The sequence below is a fragment of the Helicoverpa armigera genome, chromosome 9, assembly GCF_030705265.1.
Source record: "Helicoverpa armigera isolate CAAS_96S chromosome 9, ASM3070526v1, whole genome shotgun sequence".
Classification (NCBI taxonomy): domain Eukaryota; kingdom Metazoa; phylum Arthropoda; class Insecta; order Lepidoptera; family Noctuidae; genus Helicoverpa; species Helicoverpa armigera.
This window is the reverse complement of record NC_087128.1, coordinates 2,314,307-2,333,107: the sequence shown is the minus strand read 5'-3', so window position 1 is coordinate 2,333,107 and position 18,801 is coordinate 2,314,307. Positions and strand designations below refer to the sequence as shown.

The 18,801-nt window shown below is 32.4% G+C and overlaps 1 protein-coding gene across 5 annotated transcripts in view; it reads right to left on the bottom strand.

Moving 5' to 3' along the window:
* The window catches only part of LOC110372731 (protein scarlet), a 29,449-nt gene extending 14,722 nt beyond the window's left edge, over positions 1-14,727 (bottom strand). The window contains exons 1-5 of one of the 5 annotated variants that reach the window (XM_064036365.1): positions 14,588-14,727; positions 9,591-9,771; positions 5,372-5,420; positions 2,461-2,510; positions 411-547 (exon numbers count right to left, since the gene is read on the bottom strand). In XM_064036365.1, the coding sequence (XP_063892435.1) occupies positions 411-547; positions 2,461-2,510; positions 5,372-5,420; positions 9,591-9,771; positions 14,588-14,698 (528 nt within the window). In that variant the 5' untranslated portion in view covers positions 14,699-14,727. Of the gene's footprint in view, positions 1-410; positions 548-2,460; positions 2,511-5,371; positions 5,421-9,590; positions 9,772-10,351; positions 10,482-10,938; positions 11,202-11,646; positions 11,674-14,587 lie in introns of those variants that run through there. The other 4 variants (XM_064036368.1, XM_064036367.1, XM_064036366.1 and 1 more) reach the window with 4 other exon arrangements.
* Between the last annotated feature and the right edge of the window lie 4,074 nt (positions 14,728-18,801).

Below are 18,801 nucleotides of genomic sequence, written 5' to 3'. Positions count from 1 at the left end.
GTATAAGTATACCTAGAATCAAAATATCTCGGAACATCGCGACATCGCGCGATTCGTACCGCGGATTAAATCCGCCATTCCATATGACAGAAAAATATACTTAGAAAATTATTTTCCATTATTATCTTATAGTTATATCGTCGTATCGTGCTTCGGAGGGCACGATAAACTGTAGGTCCCGGTTGTCATTGAACATCATCGGCAGTCGTTAGGGTAGTCAGAAGCCAGTAAGACTGACAACCAGTCTTACATAGTATGTTACGGTATTGGGTTGCCCGGGTAGCTGGGTTGAGGAGAACAGATAGGCAGTCGCTCCTTGTGTAACACCCTACTCGGCCCCATCCAGTAAGAATGGAAACCGACCCCAATATAGTAGGGAAAAGGCTAGTCAAGATAATGATTATAGTTACCATAATAGTGAGGTGTTCAATAACTGTGAGGTTTTCGACGAAAAGATCATCTTGGTGCATATAGCCGCTCTCCTGATGCATGAACTCGCCCAGTGGGGTGCCGTTCATGAGGATTTCACCGTCCACTATTGTTCCCACTGCCAAAAAGAAAAATATGTTACATCTCATGTTCTCATTTTGCTAATTATGTTTCGATCCCAACTGAGGAAACTCCATTGTTTTTCAATTATGTAGTTTCTCAGGGTGTGTTAAAATGATATAGCGTGGTGATAATCAGAGATGTACATAAGTATTTTTTTTGTAAAATATAATTTAATAATAAAATGTAATGTAACCAGAGAGATTTGTGAAGATGAATTCTTTCTTATACTCAACCATAAAAAATAGGCTAGACTTGACTAAGTGATATTTGAGTGGTTGAATATGCATGAAGCAGTTAAAATTTAAAAAACCACTACGACAATAACATTTTATCAAAAACACATTAAAAAGCGGTTTAAATAAAACTTGCACAAATTAGCTTATCTAAACTGTATCTGTTAATTCAATGTAGACGTTTTATTATCTATTTTCCCATCGTTTGGTAATTTGAATAGAATTTAACCGATATCTAAATCGTAAGTACGATATAATCTGAAGCTTTTGTATTGTATTACAAAGTAGCCCGGAGTCTAGAAGTTGGTGGTGTTACAGCCCCGTGCCTGGGTAAGTACATATTAGACGGCGTCCCCGAATGCTACTCAGTAGCAGTTGTTGTTATAATTTCACGTCAGTGGCCAGAGAAAACTCTGATACCTACTGGGGCTTGTTAGGTGATTAAACTTGCAGCTGACTCGATAAGATGATTACATTACACCATTCATCAACTCTAATCCAACTAAAATTATACTTAGGTATATCATTCTTTATTTGATTAAGTGTTGACTTTAATTTCCTCTACATCCTAAAATATATTTAATTTTTTTATAATCTTTCAATCACTAGCCTTCCACAATAAAGTATTGGCTGTCCTTTAAAATTGATTTAAAATAATGATGCAAATTCGATAAGGAAATTCCTACTGTACATCAAGCAGCCTTTTATTAGGTATTAATGATCTATAATATAAACAATTAAAAGCAAATAAATAAATAAATGCATACGAATGGTGCAATAATAGGTATGTCAAGATCAATCACCGTTGAGTATCATAGATAAAAATCATTTTTTTCAAATTCAATGGCATGACCTTAAGTGAATTATATTGGGATAATTTATTTATAATAGTTATTAATTCCGATTAATTATTTATTTTAGGCTATCAATGCACGAATGACGAAAGACCCCGACCTACCTTATGCATATTTTTTGTGATACATAAAAAATAAACAAAATGTTTTTTTCAATGATCTATTTTCGTCATGACCTTTGCGGAAGTTTATTGTAGGAATATATTTTTATTTGATTTAGTATATCAAAGACCCCGAGGAATGCATTTTAATTGTGTTTACTAATGCAGAAAAAATAATTTTATAACCTTAAAGGCATTGTATTGAAATGATTTATTTATATTTTAATTATGAGTTTATAGCAAATGCATAATAATGTTATCAACAAATTAAAATATTTTTAAAATTGATTTTGCTGACGCACTTTCTGAAATGTTATACTAAAAGATTTTATCTTTTTTATCTTTTAATCTAATCTAACAACTGATTTGATGACACGTGATAATTAATGTTCGTTTTTAAATAATATTTTAATTATGAATTATTAACTCCGAATCATCAAAACAAGGCGAATAATCCGTTGGTTATATTGTGTTATTTTTTTAAAGATTAATTTTCCTGGTATGTCATATTATTTGTTTTTACAATAGTTAGAATTACTGGACAGAAAATTATGGAAATTGGTTATTATATCGTTGTCTATGGACAAGCGTAACACCAGAAGTGATGAGAAGTGTCACAAGAAGGTACGTTGCCGGCCATTTTTTAAAATAGAGAATACGATCTCTTCTTAAAAATATTTAGAATTCAATATTTATAAGCAATTAATGTTTTATGCTTACCTGGATTTCGATGTGCCAATGTCGTCATTAGTGTAGTTTTGCCAGCTCCACTGCAACAAATTATTATCATTAAAATACTGCCACAGAGAATTCACGGGTACTCCTAAATCTAATATGAGGTATTAAAGTAATTATAATATTATAATAAAAGTAAAGGGTTTGGGTGTTTTTTTAACGCACTCATCTCAGAACTAGACAATCTGAAAATGTCTGAAAAATTGTTTCAGTTTGGGATCGCCGGAAACAGTAACAGAAACAGGCACAAATTGATGAAAATCACAATCAAATATTAAGATTGACAAGATGGATTGACAAGATGAAAATTCTATGGGTATCGTGAATCTGCTGACCTGAAATGCATAAATATCAGAGAAAATACCCTTCTTGGCATTCGGATAAAAGAACGTAGGTAACATTCACGTGGTACGTAGGTACATTATAATTGTTTACTTGAACTAAAAATTAAAAGGCCTCTGTAAATAACCACACAGTGTCTATCTATGTACAAACATACACGCTATTCTATCTATTAGATTAGAAAAACGTTAGAGAGTTACGCATGCGTAGTAACATGACTATTGTATGAAGATTATAATTGTTAATAACTTAATGTAATAATAAAGATTTCATTGAGCATTTTCTGTATTTAAATAGTTCTGTGCCTCGAAGAAGAACAAAGAAAAATGCTAACGATGATGAACTAAGAAATTATTAAAATTAATAGCCTATTTTTCTGTGAAATACGTGTTATATAAATTGAAGCACATTAATCTTAAGAGCCCTGATTTAGATTTTAAATTTATTTAAATAACCGTATTAAAATAAACTACTTAATTTTTATTATTCGCCGACAGTTAAAATTCCTGAAATACCGTATCTACTTCTTAATAATAGAGAATTATTTAATTTTAACTAAGGATATGAATAATAAATCAATAACCAAATCAGGTATATTAAGAAACTTTTATAGGCTATAAGTTATTTTTTACATGACGTCTTATAACACAATATATTTTAAAGAAAAGGAAAAAACAATTCTTTAATGTTTTTTAATGAAATAATAAATTGGCAAGGTCTTATGACGTTTGACGTCTATTGAAATAAGCTTCAATTCTTGAATCAATGAAATAGTTATGCATAAAAGATGACGCCAATTATGATGTCCCATTAATAACATTGTCACGTAAAATAAGATGTCCTTTAGAGGAAGATTTGATGGAAAAGATACTTTATATATGGAAATATATTATATAGGTATAACGTCGAATGCTAGGATTTCTGAGCTGAGAATAATCCGCCGAATAATAATGAAGATTAATGGTAGTGCACACATTACAGAAATCTGGTATTTAGTCGGTATTTGACCGACAGAACCCTTTGATAGGAATCAAGGATTTCTTAATAAAAAAATTGCCATCCATCAGGTCAACTATCGGCCGACAGTTTAGACGGCAGTATGTGGGTATTTTAAGTTTCCCTTTGTATTTAATAGCCTACTAAGTTCTAGAAGAAGTCTAGATTTTACTTATGTCGTGTCTTAAGCAAATCTTAGATCTCTCTCCTAGTGTGAACGAGATTGAAAATATATAATTTTTACACCAAAACTAAATATCAAAGTGACTCAGATTGAATTAAATATGAATTATTAAAATACATAAAATATGTTATATAACTTTATCTGCTGCTCTGAAACACTTAATTATATAAATTATATATCATCGGTATTATTTTGTATATTGATTAAGAATATTTAACTAGAGTTAGACAGTGTCGGCACGTGTAAACTGAATCTCTGAATATGTATGAAAACTTTAATATTTGTGTGGTGAATTATTACGATACCTACTGATATTTATGAGAGATACTGACCATCATAGAAAAGTTTTATCATCAGGAAAACTGGGAAACTCTTGTTATTTGTAAAATACCTCTCCTGGTAGTATTTTTTCAGTTTGAGTTTTTAAATACTTACATCCTGAAAATTGCTTGTATAATTTGTGGCGTCGTTCTGATGACCGCTTAAAGCTCATTATTTCTCTATATGAATGTTCTTATTATTTCTTATGATAACCCGATACTTACCTTACGAATTATTACCGACATAGAATAACGTAAAAAGTTGTCCTAGAAAATGCTTTGGAATGTACGATTTTTATTTGACGAAAAGATATTATAATTTGAGGTAGGTCAGTTAAACTAACAAAATTTGCATTAAGCACATTAGTTCTGAATGGATGTAGGTTAAATTCTTTGTAAGATATTATTTATGTGAAACCTGTATTTTGATCGTGAATATCATAGTTTTAAACTCCGTAAAATATTTCTACATACATACCTACCTATTAACTTATCAAAATTGTTGAAGATAACAGATTAATTTATTAGTTTTGAGTGAATAATAACATTAATTAATGGCTTCATTAAACTGAATTGACACATTAATTAATTACTTAATCTATCTAATAATTATATAAGAGTTTAAAATAATATTTAATTTGGAATTACCAACAAAGTGATCCCTACTTCAAACCCTGAAGTCTGAAGGAAAAGAAGGCCAAATCGGATCATTCTACTGCGAAGCTTTTCTTCTTAATATTATCCTGTTTCATCTAGCCATGGCCAAATGAATAGCGGAATAATTGTCATAACGCAAAAACATGCAGGTGTTCGGGCCACGAGGAAGGGACGTTATCTACTAGCTCCGACCTAACACGCCTTCTATAGAACCCATCCATTATTTTCAGAATAGAATCAATTACCAAACAATGCCTTACTTCAATTTTAATTCTTTCCAATCTGTACCTACTACAATCAGCGAATAACTTACGTTCCTTATAGAATCTCCGCTCTTTCCTTACTCCATGGGTAAATTGCTAAAAAATAATTACTAATTATAAGTCATCAGACTTACCTAGGTCCCATTAACGCAGTCATCGTTCCAGGTTTCGCGATACCGCTCACTAAAACAAACATACAATAGTTGTTAAAAAAACATATTTATGAAACACCTAAATATAATTTATTAACTGCTACAGGCACCTTCCTACAAAAGTGTTGATAGCATAACAATAGTAAAGTATGCAAATTATATAATTCACACAAGTTATGAGACACACATAAAATTTAATAGTTAAATTATGCGAAATTTTAAATAATTTTTGTAATAAATTAACTACTAGTTTAGCGCCTCATAAGTAGTTAAGCGGAGACAACCAAAGAATGTTTAATTATGACTTTTTAATTCGTAATAATAATTAATTTTTATAACGTATATTCTAAAAACTTAATAACATATTCTTAATACATTAGTTAAACGTTGTCAGGGAACTTTACCAGTTCTAACTAAAAATAAGTTAATGTCACAGAAATCTTTGTAATAAGTCACGCCGATACTTATGTATTATTAATATTACTACTCGACATTATTAAATAAACCGCTCAATACTTATAACTACTAGTTTCAGCCAGATAATGAGTAGCCTCTATAAATGAGCTATCTGACTCTGAAAGAATTATTTAAATCGGACCGGTAGTCTCTGAGATAATCGGATTCAAGCAAATTCTTCAGTTTTATATTATTATTATAGGTAAAATATATATAAAATCTTATTCTTCCTTTTAATAAAAATAAAAGTTTCTTTAAAATAATGTGCAGTTTATTTCCTCCATAAGACAAAACGGCTTTTAGTACTAGGTTTAAACCATAAAGTTGGTTCGGGACGATGGTTTAAGCTTAGTACTAGAGCTAGTACTTTTTTAAGATCACCTTTTCTTCAAATACTTTTAGATTGACACAAAACTACCAATAAATTGTCTATTAATATCAAGTGTTACTCAGTTACGGTCCAATGCGCCTAAAACAATTGAAAGATTGAGATTTCAACGTCAAAATCGGCACCATTGATCATGTAACAGATAGTTCCGTGTGACCGTATTGCACAGAAGTTCACAAAAAATAATCTGTAACGAATATATCTACAATGTATAGGTGTCATGTACAGTTAAATATATCAGTAGAAACAATTAAGTACACACATATCATATTATACTAACTATTTCTCACGCATGTAACACAGTGCAACTTGATCTTCAGTGGAAGGCTTAAGTTTTTTTTATGGTCAAGTGTGACAAATACATAATATAGTTATTTGTCACCTTTGGGAAAATTTTAAATAAAAAAGTTAAATCTGAAGCTGAAGATAAACTTGAAGAAAAAGAAAGCAATATTTCCATTTTCAGGTTATTTTAATTTAAAAGGTCATATTTTTAAATCACTGTGGAAAACTTACTTTTATCAACCATCTTATGACCACTACCTCAAATACGCCAGTTTTTATTTAAAAAGCGCACACAAATCGGTCTTTTTCTTTGAGAATATCGGTACCTACTCAAACCGACGCATACATATGTATATCGTTAAAACAATGTGATATTTTTATGCCCGACACACGAGGTGCCTTTATGTCCAAATACACCTCTTTTTTTGTTGGGAATAAAAAATACCGGAATCTGTCACTAAATCGTGCGGCACTAACTTGGGATTATCACACTTAGAAAAGTCGATACCGGTTATTACCGGCTAAATCCGGCGGTAACCACGTGGTCACTGACAACCGTGTAAGATTGATCACCCGTTCATCAACGTTTTTAGAATATGAAATGATGAGAATTTTTCTCAATATGTAACAACTTTTTTGCCATATTTGAGTTAAGCAAATACAATAAATCGTTTTTGACGTTTTAAAAGCTTATTTGACATTTTTCAAATTATTATACCTGTTACCAAAAGTTGAAGCCTTAGGTTATAATTTAACAATTCAACTGCTAATAAATATTTTAATAAATGTTGTTTCTTCACTTAATGTGACATTTACAAATAAACAAAAATGAGTCACTAAAACTATAAATAAAACACTTAATAGTCACTCGAATCATCTTATACTTAATTCGAACGAGTTTTTTTTATCTAAGGGACATAGAATATTCTACTACGTCAAGACGATAAATAGGTACAGTTACTTTCAAATAAAAACAAGGATAGATAAAATAGGGATATTTTTATAGAGTTATTTTTTTCCACATTTTAAGGATTTAAATCTAGGTAAGTATGTGAATCAACACGTCAGGGCCCCCACTCCCCCGTACCTAATAAAATTATAGGAACTATTTTTAAACCATTGATATAAAGGGAGCACGTATCACACGTATGGCCGTCCCAATATTCGACCTATCCGTTGAATTGCTTATTAGAGATACAATTTTGACATTAGCCTAGCATAAATTCCTATCTCTAGCCACAAAACAATAGATAGAAAATTGAGACCGGCCGTTAGTAACTATAATAAGGTGACAAGAAAGAGGGCTCTACAAATTTAGGCCCCAGCAACAGCTCAATTACTCTACACGAAGCCACATAAAAGTGGTATACTCAATTAGTACGATATAAAAGTATTAGACTATCGATCCGTATTCAATAAACCGGCGTTAACCGGCTAGTGATCTGGATTATTCTAGTTCGAACTAGATTCAATTTGAATTAAAGTAAGAAAAAAGAATAATAAAAATGCTAACTTATTCTAAGATCTTTAGTATTTTTATTTAATTATTGTCTTAGCGCCAAATAAAAAGATGTTAATGGAATCGACATTATATAGGGAAAAACGACAAAAAGAACATTAATTGATATTGTTCAATTAAATTAACAATAATATCGACAGCTAGGAGAGATTTTTTTGACGTTTTTTGGTATTTTTGCAAGTTTTAGCTTTTTACATAGTTTTTAGTTTTACTGAGAATATTTAGGTATATTGCATTCTAAATATCTATGTAACAGAAAATATTGAATTGATTAAATTAACCGAATTGCGAACTTCTTCTCGAAGTCTGTAAAATATATTATTGATTTAATTATTCTATTTAATTATTGGGTATTTTAATATTAGGGGTTAAAGTATGAAATTGCCGTTTTATTCTAGTAGGTTTTTGAATTGCCATAGAGTCTTCATGGTTTGAGGTTTTCGAATGGAACTTTTTTCACGTGGTTTCTGTGATGTTCTTCTTTTAAAAAATGTGAAACATTTGATTATCGATGTTCAATTGTTTTTGTTATTCAACTTAAACAAGAAAGATGGATACTGCGAAAGTTTGAGTAATTTTTGAATATGAGTTCCGACGCGGGATTGAACGGCAGAAACAGCCCGCAATATCAATGCTGCATTTGAAGAGGTGTCTGCTAAAGAACGCGCCGTGCGATTTTGGATTAAACGCTTTCGTGGTGGAAACTTCGACTTGAAGAACGAGCCATGAGAAAGACCGCCTGACAGGTGATTAACGAGAAATTAAGAGAGACGGTGAACGCCGATCCTAGTCAAACTACCCAGATACCCAGCCGAACACCGAATAATGTTGAAAAAATTAGCAGTAAAACAGCCACGACTCATGAATCGACCTTCACCGCTATTGCTCCATGACAACGCGAGGCCTCATACAGCAAAATAAACCGTTTTAACTCTTCAGGAACTGCAGTTGGAAACTATTCGTCTTCCTCCATATTCGCCAGACCTTGCTCTAACGGACGACCATTTTTTTTGTGATTTGGACAATTATCTACGTCACAAGAAGTTTCTTCCCAGGAGGCAGAACAAAATTCTTTCACACTGTTTGTGCAGTCTAGATCCTCAGAGTTCTATCGTAAAGGCATAAATGACCTTCTTATTAGATGACCGCAATGTATAGATAATAATGGCAACTATTTTGATTAAATAAGTTTGTTAAAAATTTAAAAAAAATACAATTTAGGTTTTCAGTACAAATCGGCAATTTCATACTTTAACCCCTATGATTTATTTTTTATATTAATGAAAGAAATAAAACTCAAAAAAAATAAAAATAGGAATAGTACAGTCGCATTGCAATCACTGGGCGATGAGAACCAACATTTTATTGCACGTGGCTATTGAGCGCTCATTCTAGAACTTTACAATACCTATTAGATATTAGATTATTTTTTTATTCATATTAAAAATATATATACGCCAGTGACATAATTGCTGTAATGCGTGCTATAATTTTCTAACAATAATTTTAAAATAAGAACATAATTTAAAAAATAAATTGAAAAAAGAACTCACCATTGTTCACAAGTCTTTTCAGCTTTCCATCTTTGAGTTTGGTATGCACTGTTAGGTCTCGCCAGACGAGAGTGCATGGTCGAAATGTGGGGCTTGGACCAAGCACCTCTTCGATTTCAGGAAACAAAAGGTCAAATTTTGACCCCGGGTCCTTATTCTTAGTATTGTGTGGAATCATTTCCTGTTGGGTAAAATAAAAATAATAATTGATTATTCTTAAAAAAAAGCAAAAAGAAAATAATATTTAATTTTACTTTTTTATCATTTTCTAAAAAACAAAAAATAAGATAAATTAAAAAAAAAATCTACAGAACATTGATGCTGATGATTATAAATAGAAATGAAATGAAATGAAATGTAATACATTTACAGTTATTACTACTATTTTATTGATTTATTTTTACGAAATACTAAATGATTATCTACCTCTCCTAATTTTAGGGAAATTGCGCAATATTAATTAATTTCTTAATTATATAAATATTATTTTCTATTTCTCAAGATTTTTTATTATTATTTTGTCATAATTAAATTACTTAGAGGAGTAATAATAATATCTTATAAATTAGAGTGCCTAAAATGTCACAAACATTTAAATAATTATCGAGTCAATATTAATAGAAAATTAAAAAGCTTTTATCGATAACAATCAACAGACTGTTTTTCCTTAGGTGACATTCAGATATACGCAATCAAATAAAATTAATGACAAAAATAAAATAACTAAATGCGAAGGCTTATAAAAGTAAAAAGGATTAAACCTGAGCTAAAAAGGTTTGTTTATTTTTCGTTAACCTCTTACTACGGTAGTGACTGTTATGAACCAGTTCCGAAGAGAGTTTAATCTAAGTTAGTAGGATTCTTAAAAAAATATATTCACGTCTATGCTCATCACCATTAATTAGCCTAAAGTGGATTTGCAAAAGCAATCTTATTTAACACGGCATAAGGGTTTTTTCGAGCCTATCGTCACAAAAAAACAATTTACATACACGTTCTATTAGCATACTCTATGTAGGCTTTCGAGTTATATTTTGAAGAATGCAAAACATAAGTTACGTAGGACATGTTTTCAAAATTCCTAACTTGCGTAAACACATTTTATTATACACAGAAAAGTAAATAAAGGTTTCAGTAAACTAAACGTGAAAATATTTTTAGCTCTGAGTAAATTTCCTGGCACTCTAGAATACGCGATTAACACGTCATGTCGAATAATAATTCAATTTAACACAAAGTTAACTCATGTACCGTATTATTAATTCACCGTAACTTGCACTATTAATGCACTTCACTAAGAAAAATAAGCAAAAACAGTAAATATTGTGTAATGATAACACATTCTTACATAGGTCTCGTCAGAAGCTTGTTGTTCTGTTGTGAAACTCAATCGGTCCCCATTTACCTTTTGGTTGCCACTCATTTCTATTGCACAATATTATTTTACTAATTATTAAAGATATGTTCGATAATGTAATTAAATTTGGATTTGGAGCGTGCTCGGCGGTATAGTCGCGTACATTTTACCGATTGCTGGGAAGTTTTGGCGGCCCATCGCGCGTCTAGCCTCGTTTGCCGCGCGCTAGCTTTGACATTACGACCCGAGTTCGAAAGAGACGGACGACGTAGAGCGGGATGTAGGCATTTTATTGGTAACAAAAGTAAAATACGCCTACGGGATAAGTAGGCTTCTAATGTCTTCGTTGGATAGTCTTATGTGTGTTACAATGAACTATACTTCTTTCTTATGTAAGAAGTTGCATTGTAAAGTAAAATCTCTGTGACAAAAGCGATTGTTTAGAAAATTATTTTACTAACGTAAAACTGCATCAGTCTTCCACAATATCTGAGACTCTTGTGATAAAATACGTATATCCATCCACACGTATGCCGTGATAAGAAAATATTTCCACAGTCGAAATTGTGAACTAGGTGCCTACAATCCTACATCAACTGTGTTTGCATTTTGTAACAAATTCCACGTAGACGAGAGATTTGACTAGGTAATTCATAAACACACATCGTCTGCCCGGTTAAAACTTTAATTATGACTTACGTTAGGAGCCATCACGACCACGTGTTGTTTGCTAAACGCCTGAATACAACAGTTGTGTAACTTCGAGTAAGTAAACTCATAACAGTGTCACTTATTTTTATTTACTTCACCTTATAAGGAAGGTAATATATTTGTCATTAACTCTTAATTTCACATTAATGACATCAATTTATTATGCAGTTCTAAACATAAAAAAGTTTTCCTAAAAAATGATTGTCAATCAAAATTGTTGTGGTTGCAAAAAACGAACTGCAACCTCATTAGAGAAATTTAAAAAAAACTACTATGAAGGTTTGTCATAATTAGGTCATATTAAACATCCAAAATAAAAAATAAGGTAGATTTTTTACACAAATGAGTGATACCTACTAATTATTTTTGCAATGATAATTAACACATAAAAAATATTCCGTAAAAAACACTGATTGTCAATCAAAATAGTTGTGGTTGTATAAACCGAAGAAAACGTGTAGTGATTCAGCAAAATTACCTATGTCATGTTATTGTTACTTAATTTATGTAACAAATACAGAAGAACTTTCTCGGATATGGTAATTTTTTTTATAGTCTAGCTCTATAGATAAGCTTTAGAAGTTTTCCAAATTGTTAAACACTAGCCGTTTTCTCGCGGTTACACTCGCGTCCCATGGGAGCTACTGCCCGCACCGGGATAAAATATAGCCTATAGATGTTACTCGCAGATAATTTAGCTTTCTAATGGTGAAAGAATATTTAAAATCTGTCCAGTAGTTTTTAGATATTATACGCGAGGACTTTTAATTGGCTCTCTGTCAACTATGTCTCCTTCTATTGTTTAGTTTTTGTTTAGATGTAAGTTCCCCATAGAACATACATGTACTAAATAAATTGAGTTTATCCATTACAAACAAACAATGTTTTCCTCTTTATAATATTAGTATAGATAACACTCTGTTCTGACCAACTTGCATATAGATCTACCTAAAACTTTTGGTCATCGTCATCATAGGCTAAGTGATTAATAATATATCTATGTAATATAATAAGTAGCAGGTATTATCATTATTATTTTCATCTTCGAATAATCTAGAAAAACCATGTCTGGCCTTAACAGGACCGCGATTGTAACTTTGATAAAGCGATTTTTAAATCAGTAACTTAAATTATTTTTAACAAAGTGATCATTAAAATTCATAAAGAACAATTCGCAGTATCTGTAAGTAAGTATAATAATATATTTAATGTATTAGCTATGAATAAATCTTCCTAAGAAACGCTTTAAATAGGTACATTACGCATATCTAAGTTTAAATTCGTACCCAAGTCCTTTATAGATTATTATTAATTTACTAGATAGCATACTGCGTAGCATATTATTAACATACATACTAACCTCGATGACATATAATGAAAACCTCGTAAATGTAAAAAAACTTTTTTCATAAGGAAAATCTAAGTGGGATATGCTAGGTATGCGACGATTTCTTACAAGAAAACCAACACTAAAAAAATTTGCAGGTAATGAATTTCCAAGATTTTCACTCTAGGATGACAATATGTAAGTAAAGAGGACATAATATAACACTGTACTTACATATAATTTATTATTTTCTGCGCCAGTAAAGAGCCTAAAAAACAAAACAGCATCGACTTGTCAGAATCTCCTTCAAATGTTCTACGTACCACACCAGACAGTAAACTGAAACAATTCATTTACATAAGTAGGCATTGCTTTTTTTATTTCAGTTGCATACCCAAATGGACAAAGGCACGACCTTAAGTACCTTAAAATACAACTATCTATCGGTAAATTCCCTGTGTGCTATTTAAGGTTAGAAAAGCACGTGCCTAGGTTATACGAGGCTAAGTTCAGAATCTATAAAATCCTTAAGCTATGTACTATTTTAAACATCTGGTTTTTTTATCTATTAGGGTGTTCTGGGAAAAGTGATGTCAAGAAGTTAGGATATTAAAAAAAAAACTGTCCCTAGCAACTTCTAAGACTGCGTAATAATCTTAGTTATGTTAACAGAAAAAAAGAACTTCTAATCCCATACGTCATCACATTACAACCGTAGAGTACATTCAACTCATTAATCCGACGCAAATTGGATAGACCTTGCCTCTGAACTTTCTTTAGGTTTAACCTAACATATACCACAGTTCATAAATACCGCTGATTGGTCGAAAGGAAAACGATGTGACGGCTAGTTTGAATGGCTTCGGGTTTCATGTAACGTATCTTGGATACGTGACACCCGTCCATGGTCGGGTCACCGCGCACGACCGCAGGATAAAAAGATCAGTATACCAACGCCCAAATGACCGATCGATGACAATGTTTAGTACTTTACCTAAGTCGGTTTTTTTGGTAATTCAGGCTAAACAAGGTTTTTTTAGCAAACATTAAGTATTTTATGCATTTAATTGCCTATTAAGTGTCTTTGTCTAAATAGCTTAGTCGCCGATAAAAAGAGCAGAGCAAATATGAATTAAATCAAATATGCACGAAACTATAAAACAGCAAGCAAAATTAATATAATTTTCTGTGATATTGCTACCGCAATATCCATACCCATAATCCGATACCCATATATTACGCGATAATCTTTGAATAATTAATTGTGGTATTGAATATATTTAGATAAACTTATGAATGAAATGTTTACGCATTAATCTATTTATATTTGCGATAAAGATCTACAACTACGACAATAAAGACGGAATCCACCGTAAGAATGAATAATTTGCGTAAATCATCGCTACTCGAAAAGATAAGGATCATTTGATAATGACTAATAATGATTTTGTCGTAGACGTTCACTAGACAACTACTTACAATCGACGTTATGGGGGGCCGAAATATATCACATTTAGAGACTTCAGCTTTATCGATATTTCCGAAATCGCTAATATACATATTTAATACATAAATCATACGTTATTATGCGTACCTACTTACCATAACAATAACACGCGCAGATAAATTTACACTGTCAAACAATTCATAATTCCCATATTCACAACTACCTAATCCTAATTGACTACTTCTAAATATGACTTTTAAAGCCATGCTTTTAATTCTTTCACTTGTATACCAAGCTCAAGCATCGTTGATACTATGAGGAAATGTTTACCAAACTCCTAAAGCATACAAAACTGGAAAATGAATAGACTACCTGAAATAATAATTACCGAATTAATAATTATTACTTAGTATTACATACTGGTTATTAAGAAAATGGCCAGTTTTATGCTGATACGTTTCAGAAAATGACCCTGACCTGTGGGTCACATTATGCCAGATTGACCTTCAATTAGGCGCCTAAGTTCTGAAGCCGGCACGTGGATACAAGTATTTCATAAGCAATTACAAGAATACTGGAAAAGAGCAATGGCCACTTAGTGACGAATTCAAGAATATTGGCGCCACATTGACATTTAAGTATCGTACATGATATTATTAGTGTCGCGATGTGAAGGATCTCGGAAGTATAATTAATACAAGTATTATTAGGTCTGATAATTTATACATATGTATAATTCAGAAAAAAAAGAATTCGTCATTTCTACTGACTTGGTATGAGTATTGAAATCGGTTAATAGATTGTACAGTTCATATCCATATATTTTACATAACAGCCATTTTCAAACTGGCAGATTTTCCGAGCGGTTTTTCCGAGTAACACCGATCTGTTTATAATTATTATATTAAAATAAGCATTTATTAAATATGTTAAATAAATATTAATCAACGTAAATAATTAATTAATAAACTAGAGCATAGTTTACACATTGTTTATACATTATTCATCTGCATTTTTGTAGGCTGTGACGCACGAGGCACGGGCGCTCGCAGTGCTTCCGAATGTGGGATACCCGAATTCCATACTATTCTGTGGGACTATTAAACGGATATCCGGATAACATATGAGGTTTTTTATTGTCTTCTTAAAAATCGATAGTACCTATTATGGGTTTAGCTAGAACTGTGGCAAAGTAACCTATGGCTGTGGTCCAAAAATCCTTGTTTTTTTTCTGATATGCAAACTTAAAAGACAAGACTTAAATGATGAGTCCTTTATACTCATACTCATATTGCAGACAAATTCTTCTAAGAATAGGTAATTCCTTCATGATAGTGTTAAAAAGATCATCCAGGCTTGGGAAAGGTAAGTTTATTCTATTTGTTTCCTAAATATTTATATTAAAACTTACACACACATTGCTAGTTAGGTACAATAATGTCCAGGCTGTACTTAGGCTGTATCGAATATCTGTAGGTACAAACTTGTACGGGTGTACAGAGCGATTTGTTCATATTAGCGAAAGGGCGACAGAAGGCGGATTTTGCGGTCGCATAGCACGTGCCAATGTGGCGAGTCCTTAATTAGTTACGCACCCGATACAGGCACAGTTCAAATATCAGTGGTTTGATACCTCGAAGGAACTACTTATATTTTTATACTTGGCGACCCAAACGTGGAGATTTTCTTTATAAGCTTCTGCCTCGTTGGTCTAGTTGTCGCATAGTGCGACTGATGTGCACGAGGTCTCGGGTTCTATTACCGGGTCAGGTCCAAATCGCTTTCTGGCTTTTAGAAACACACACAAAGCAGCCCGTAGACTGAAAGTTGGTGATTGATCAGATCAGATTCAGCAAGAGGCCAACCAAAATACATACCGTGATTTTATGTCCCATTTTAGTCTTTTATTATCTACGTTTTAAAACATGACTATGCTAAGTACCTTTTTGTATCTAAAAACAAAACACAATCCTTCTTGGCAGTTGGATAAAAAGATCAACTGTAGAACAATGAACTCATTGAGAGGCAGATTTCGTCAGAAATAGAGAACAACGTGTCTTTATTTGTTCAAAAAAAAAGGAGAATTTTGTACCATGACCTACTTGTCTGATCGGTGATCAAAGTCATCCCTGTCGTAAAGATAATTTAGGAATATGTTTCAGCTTTATTACTTTGCCTTAATGACAACGACGACGGTAAAAGACAAATTTTTTTGTTACTTAAGTACATATTTCATGTTCCATCTGAATTTCAGTAAATGAGAATCCCCGTTGTTTTCAGAGCGCTTGTCCTTTAAACTGCTTTAATGATTCGACCTCTAACCTACAAGGAAAATTGGCTCCATAAATTATTTTTCAAATTATCGTTTTACATAATAAAATGATCAATATTCTAATACAACTCTTTGGCAAAGTCCACTTAGGGCAAATTTATGTTGTAGGTACTGAAAAATAATAATTCTGAACTTGACAAGGAGTCCTTGACTCTTCAAACCTTCACTCGTAATGTGCCTTTAATACTTATTATTTTTTAAACCGGATTACAGCAGGACAGGAATAGTTTATAAAAAGTTACTTATCACTGTGGGCGTACTGTCACTAAACTTTTTACAAACATTTTTTTTATGTCTTAAGCCTTTTAAATTTTTTGTCACACTACGTATTGGTCATCATTTCATTAGCTTAAGACTAGTCACATGACATTATGTACTTAGCCGACAGTTCGTTCAAGCTCATAAATCAGTATGGAGATGGATTGTAGAACGCACATTACGTTTTCATATTTAGTCGGCATCAGACCGACTGAAAACTTTTTCTCAGGTAGGTACTAGCGGGCACAAGCGTTACGAAACATCTCTATTTTCATGAAAAACTATTTTTTTTTCTTTTAAGGGGTCCAAGAGGTTGGAAATCTATGGTCTTCAACTATACTACGCGTAGGCGTAGCTATAAGTGGATTCTTCACGCACACCTTATTGAGTGTCTAACGGTTTGTATATTAGGAGATTATTGACTGCCCTATAGAGACATCCTGTCCTTTAAATATGATTGACAAATATATGGTCGGTGTATGGTGAGAAGATTGTTGAGACACTTCCTCTCCTTCAGTAACTATGGACAAGTACCTATCTATTGACACTTAGTGACGTACAAGTGTGTCATTTGAGATTTTACAGAAGTTTTGTTAAGTTGTAGACTAAAGAGAAGATGGACGGTTTGTTTGAAAGGTTTCATGAATTACAGCGCGAAATTCAAACTAGCGGATGTTCCAATAAGTTTTTCCGCACAGTAACACTCGGTACGATTTACAAGCGAAAGCAAATGACACCTAACATTCCGCGGAAGATTTTTCGGTCCCGAGTCATCATCATCACCGAGCCTTTTCCCAGGTATGTTGGGGTTGGCTTTTCAGTTCCGAATTTGTTGTGTTCACGCATAGGTATATCCACTAGGATTTGCTTAGGTAAGTGGGAAGCGAGTGAATTGAAATGCAAAACATATTTAATAACTGAGAATAAGGGCAGAAAGAAACGATTCTTCCTCCATAGCTTAAAAATGCGTTAAGACGTCAATAGAAGCAGAGCGCAGTGACTAAACTATAAAAATGACACCCGAATTGATGTATTGAATTGAGTACAATTCAACACTTCCTTTAGAGAGGACTGCTTACTATATGAATGGAGACACATGACAACCTTGGAACGGCCGATTTACGTACGTTCGTCCGCATCAAGGCTGGAAAATATAACTCAGAAGTTAATGAAATATACAAATTATGTATGCAATTAACATTTTGCTATTATCATGGTAATTCATGGCCGAAATATAAATTTCTGATGAGCGATCATCGTCATACAGCTCACGTTAAAAAATGTTGCCCCTTTAAAGTCAGTTGTTGTTACTTCGTCATTATCTGCCTTTTTCTAACTATGTTGGGGTCAGCTTCCAGTCTAACAGGGTGCAGCTGAGTACGAGGAGCGACTGCCTAACTGACCACCTCAACCCAATTACCCGGGTAACCCCCTTGGTAAGACTGGTTGTCAGACTTTCCGACTAGTTTCAGAAGTTACATAAATGAAAGTCAAAATGTATAATTAAATATGCTTTATTCTTATACAATTGTATACAAAATTAATAAACTGCGTTACAAACATAAAAATAGATTTATCTAGGAGTACTACATGCCTACAGAGAAACCGTTTTCTCAAAACATCGATTAAATGGCTCGGTTCTCATTTTATTACTTGAAGTGAGATATTTTATGATTTGACAGGCAATACTTAAAAGCATAGGTTGTTTCTTGGCATGCGCTTTATAGTCAGAATAATTATAATAATCTCATAAAAAATACATAGGTAATAGTATGTTAC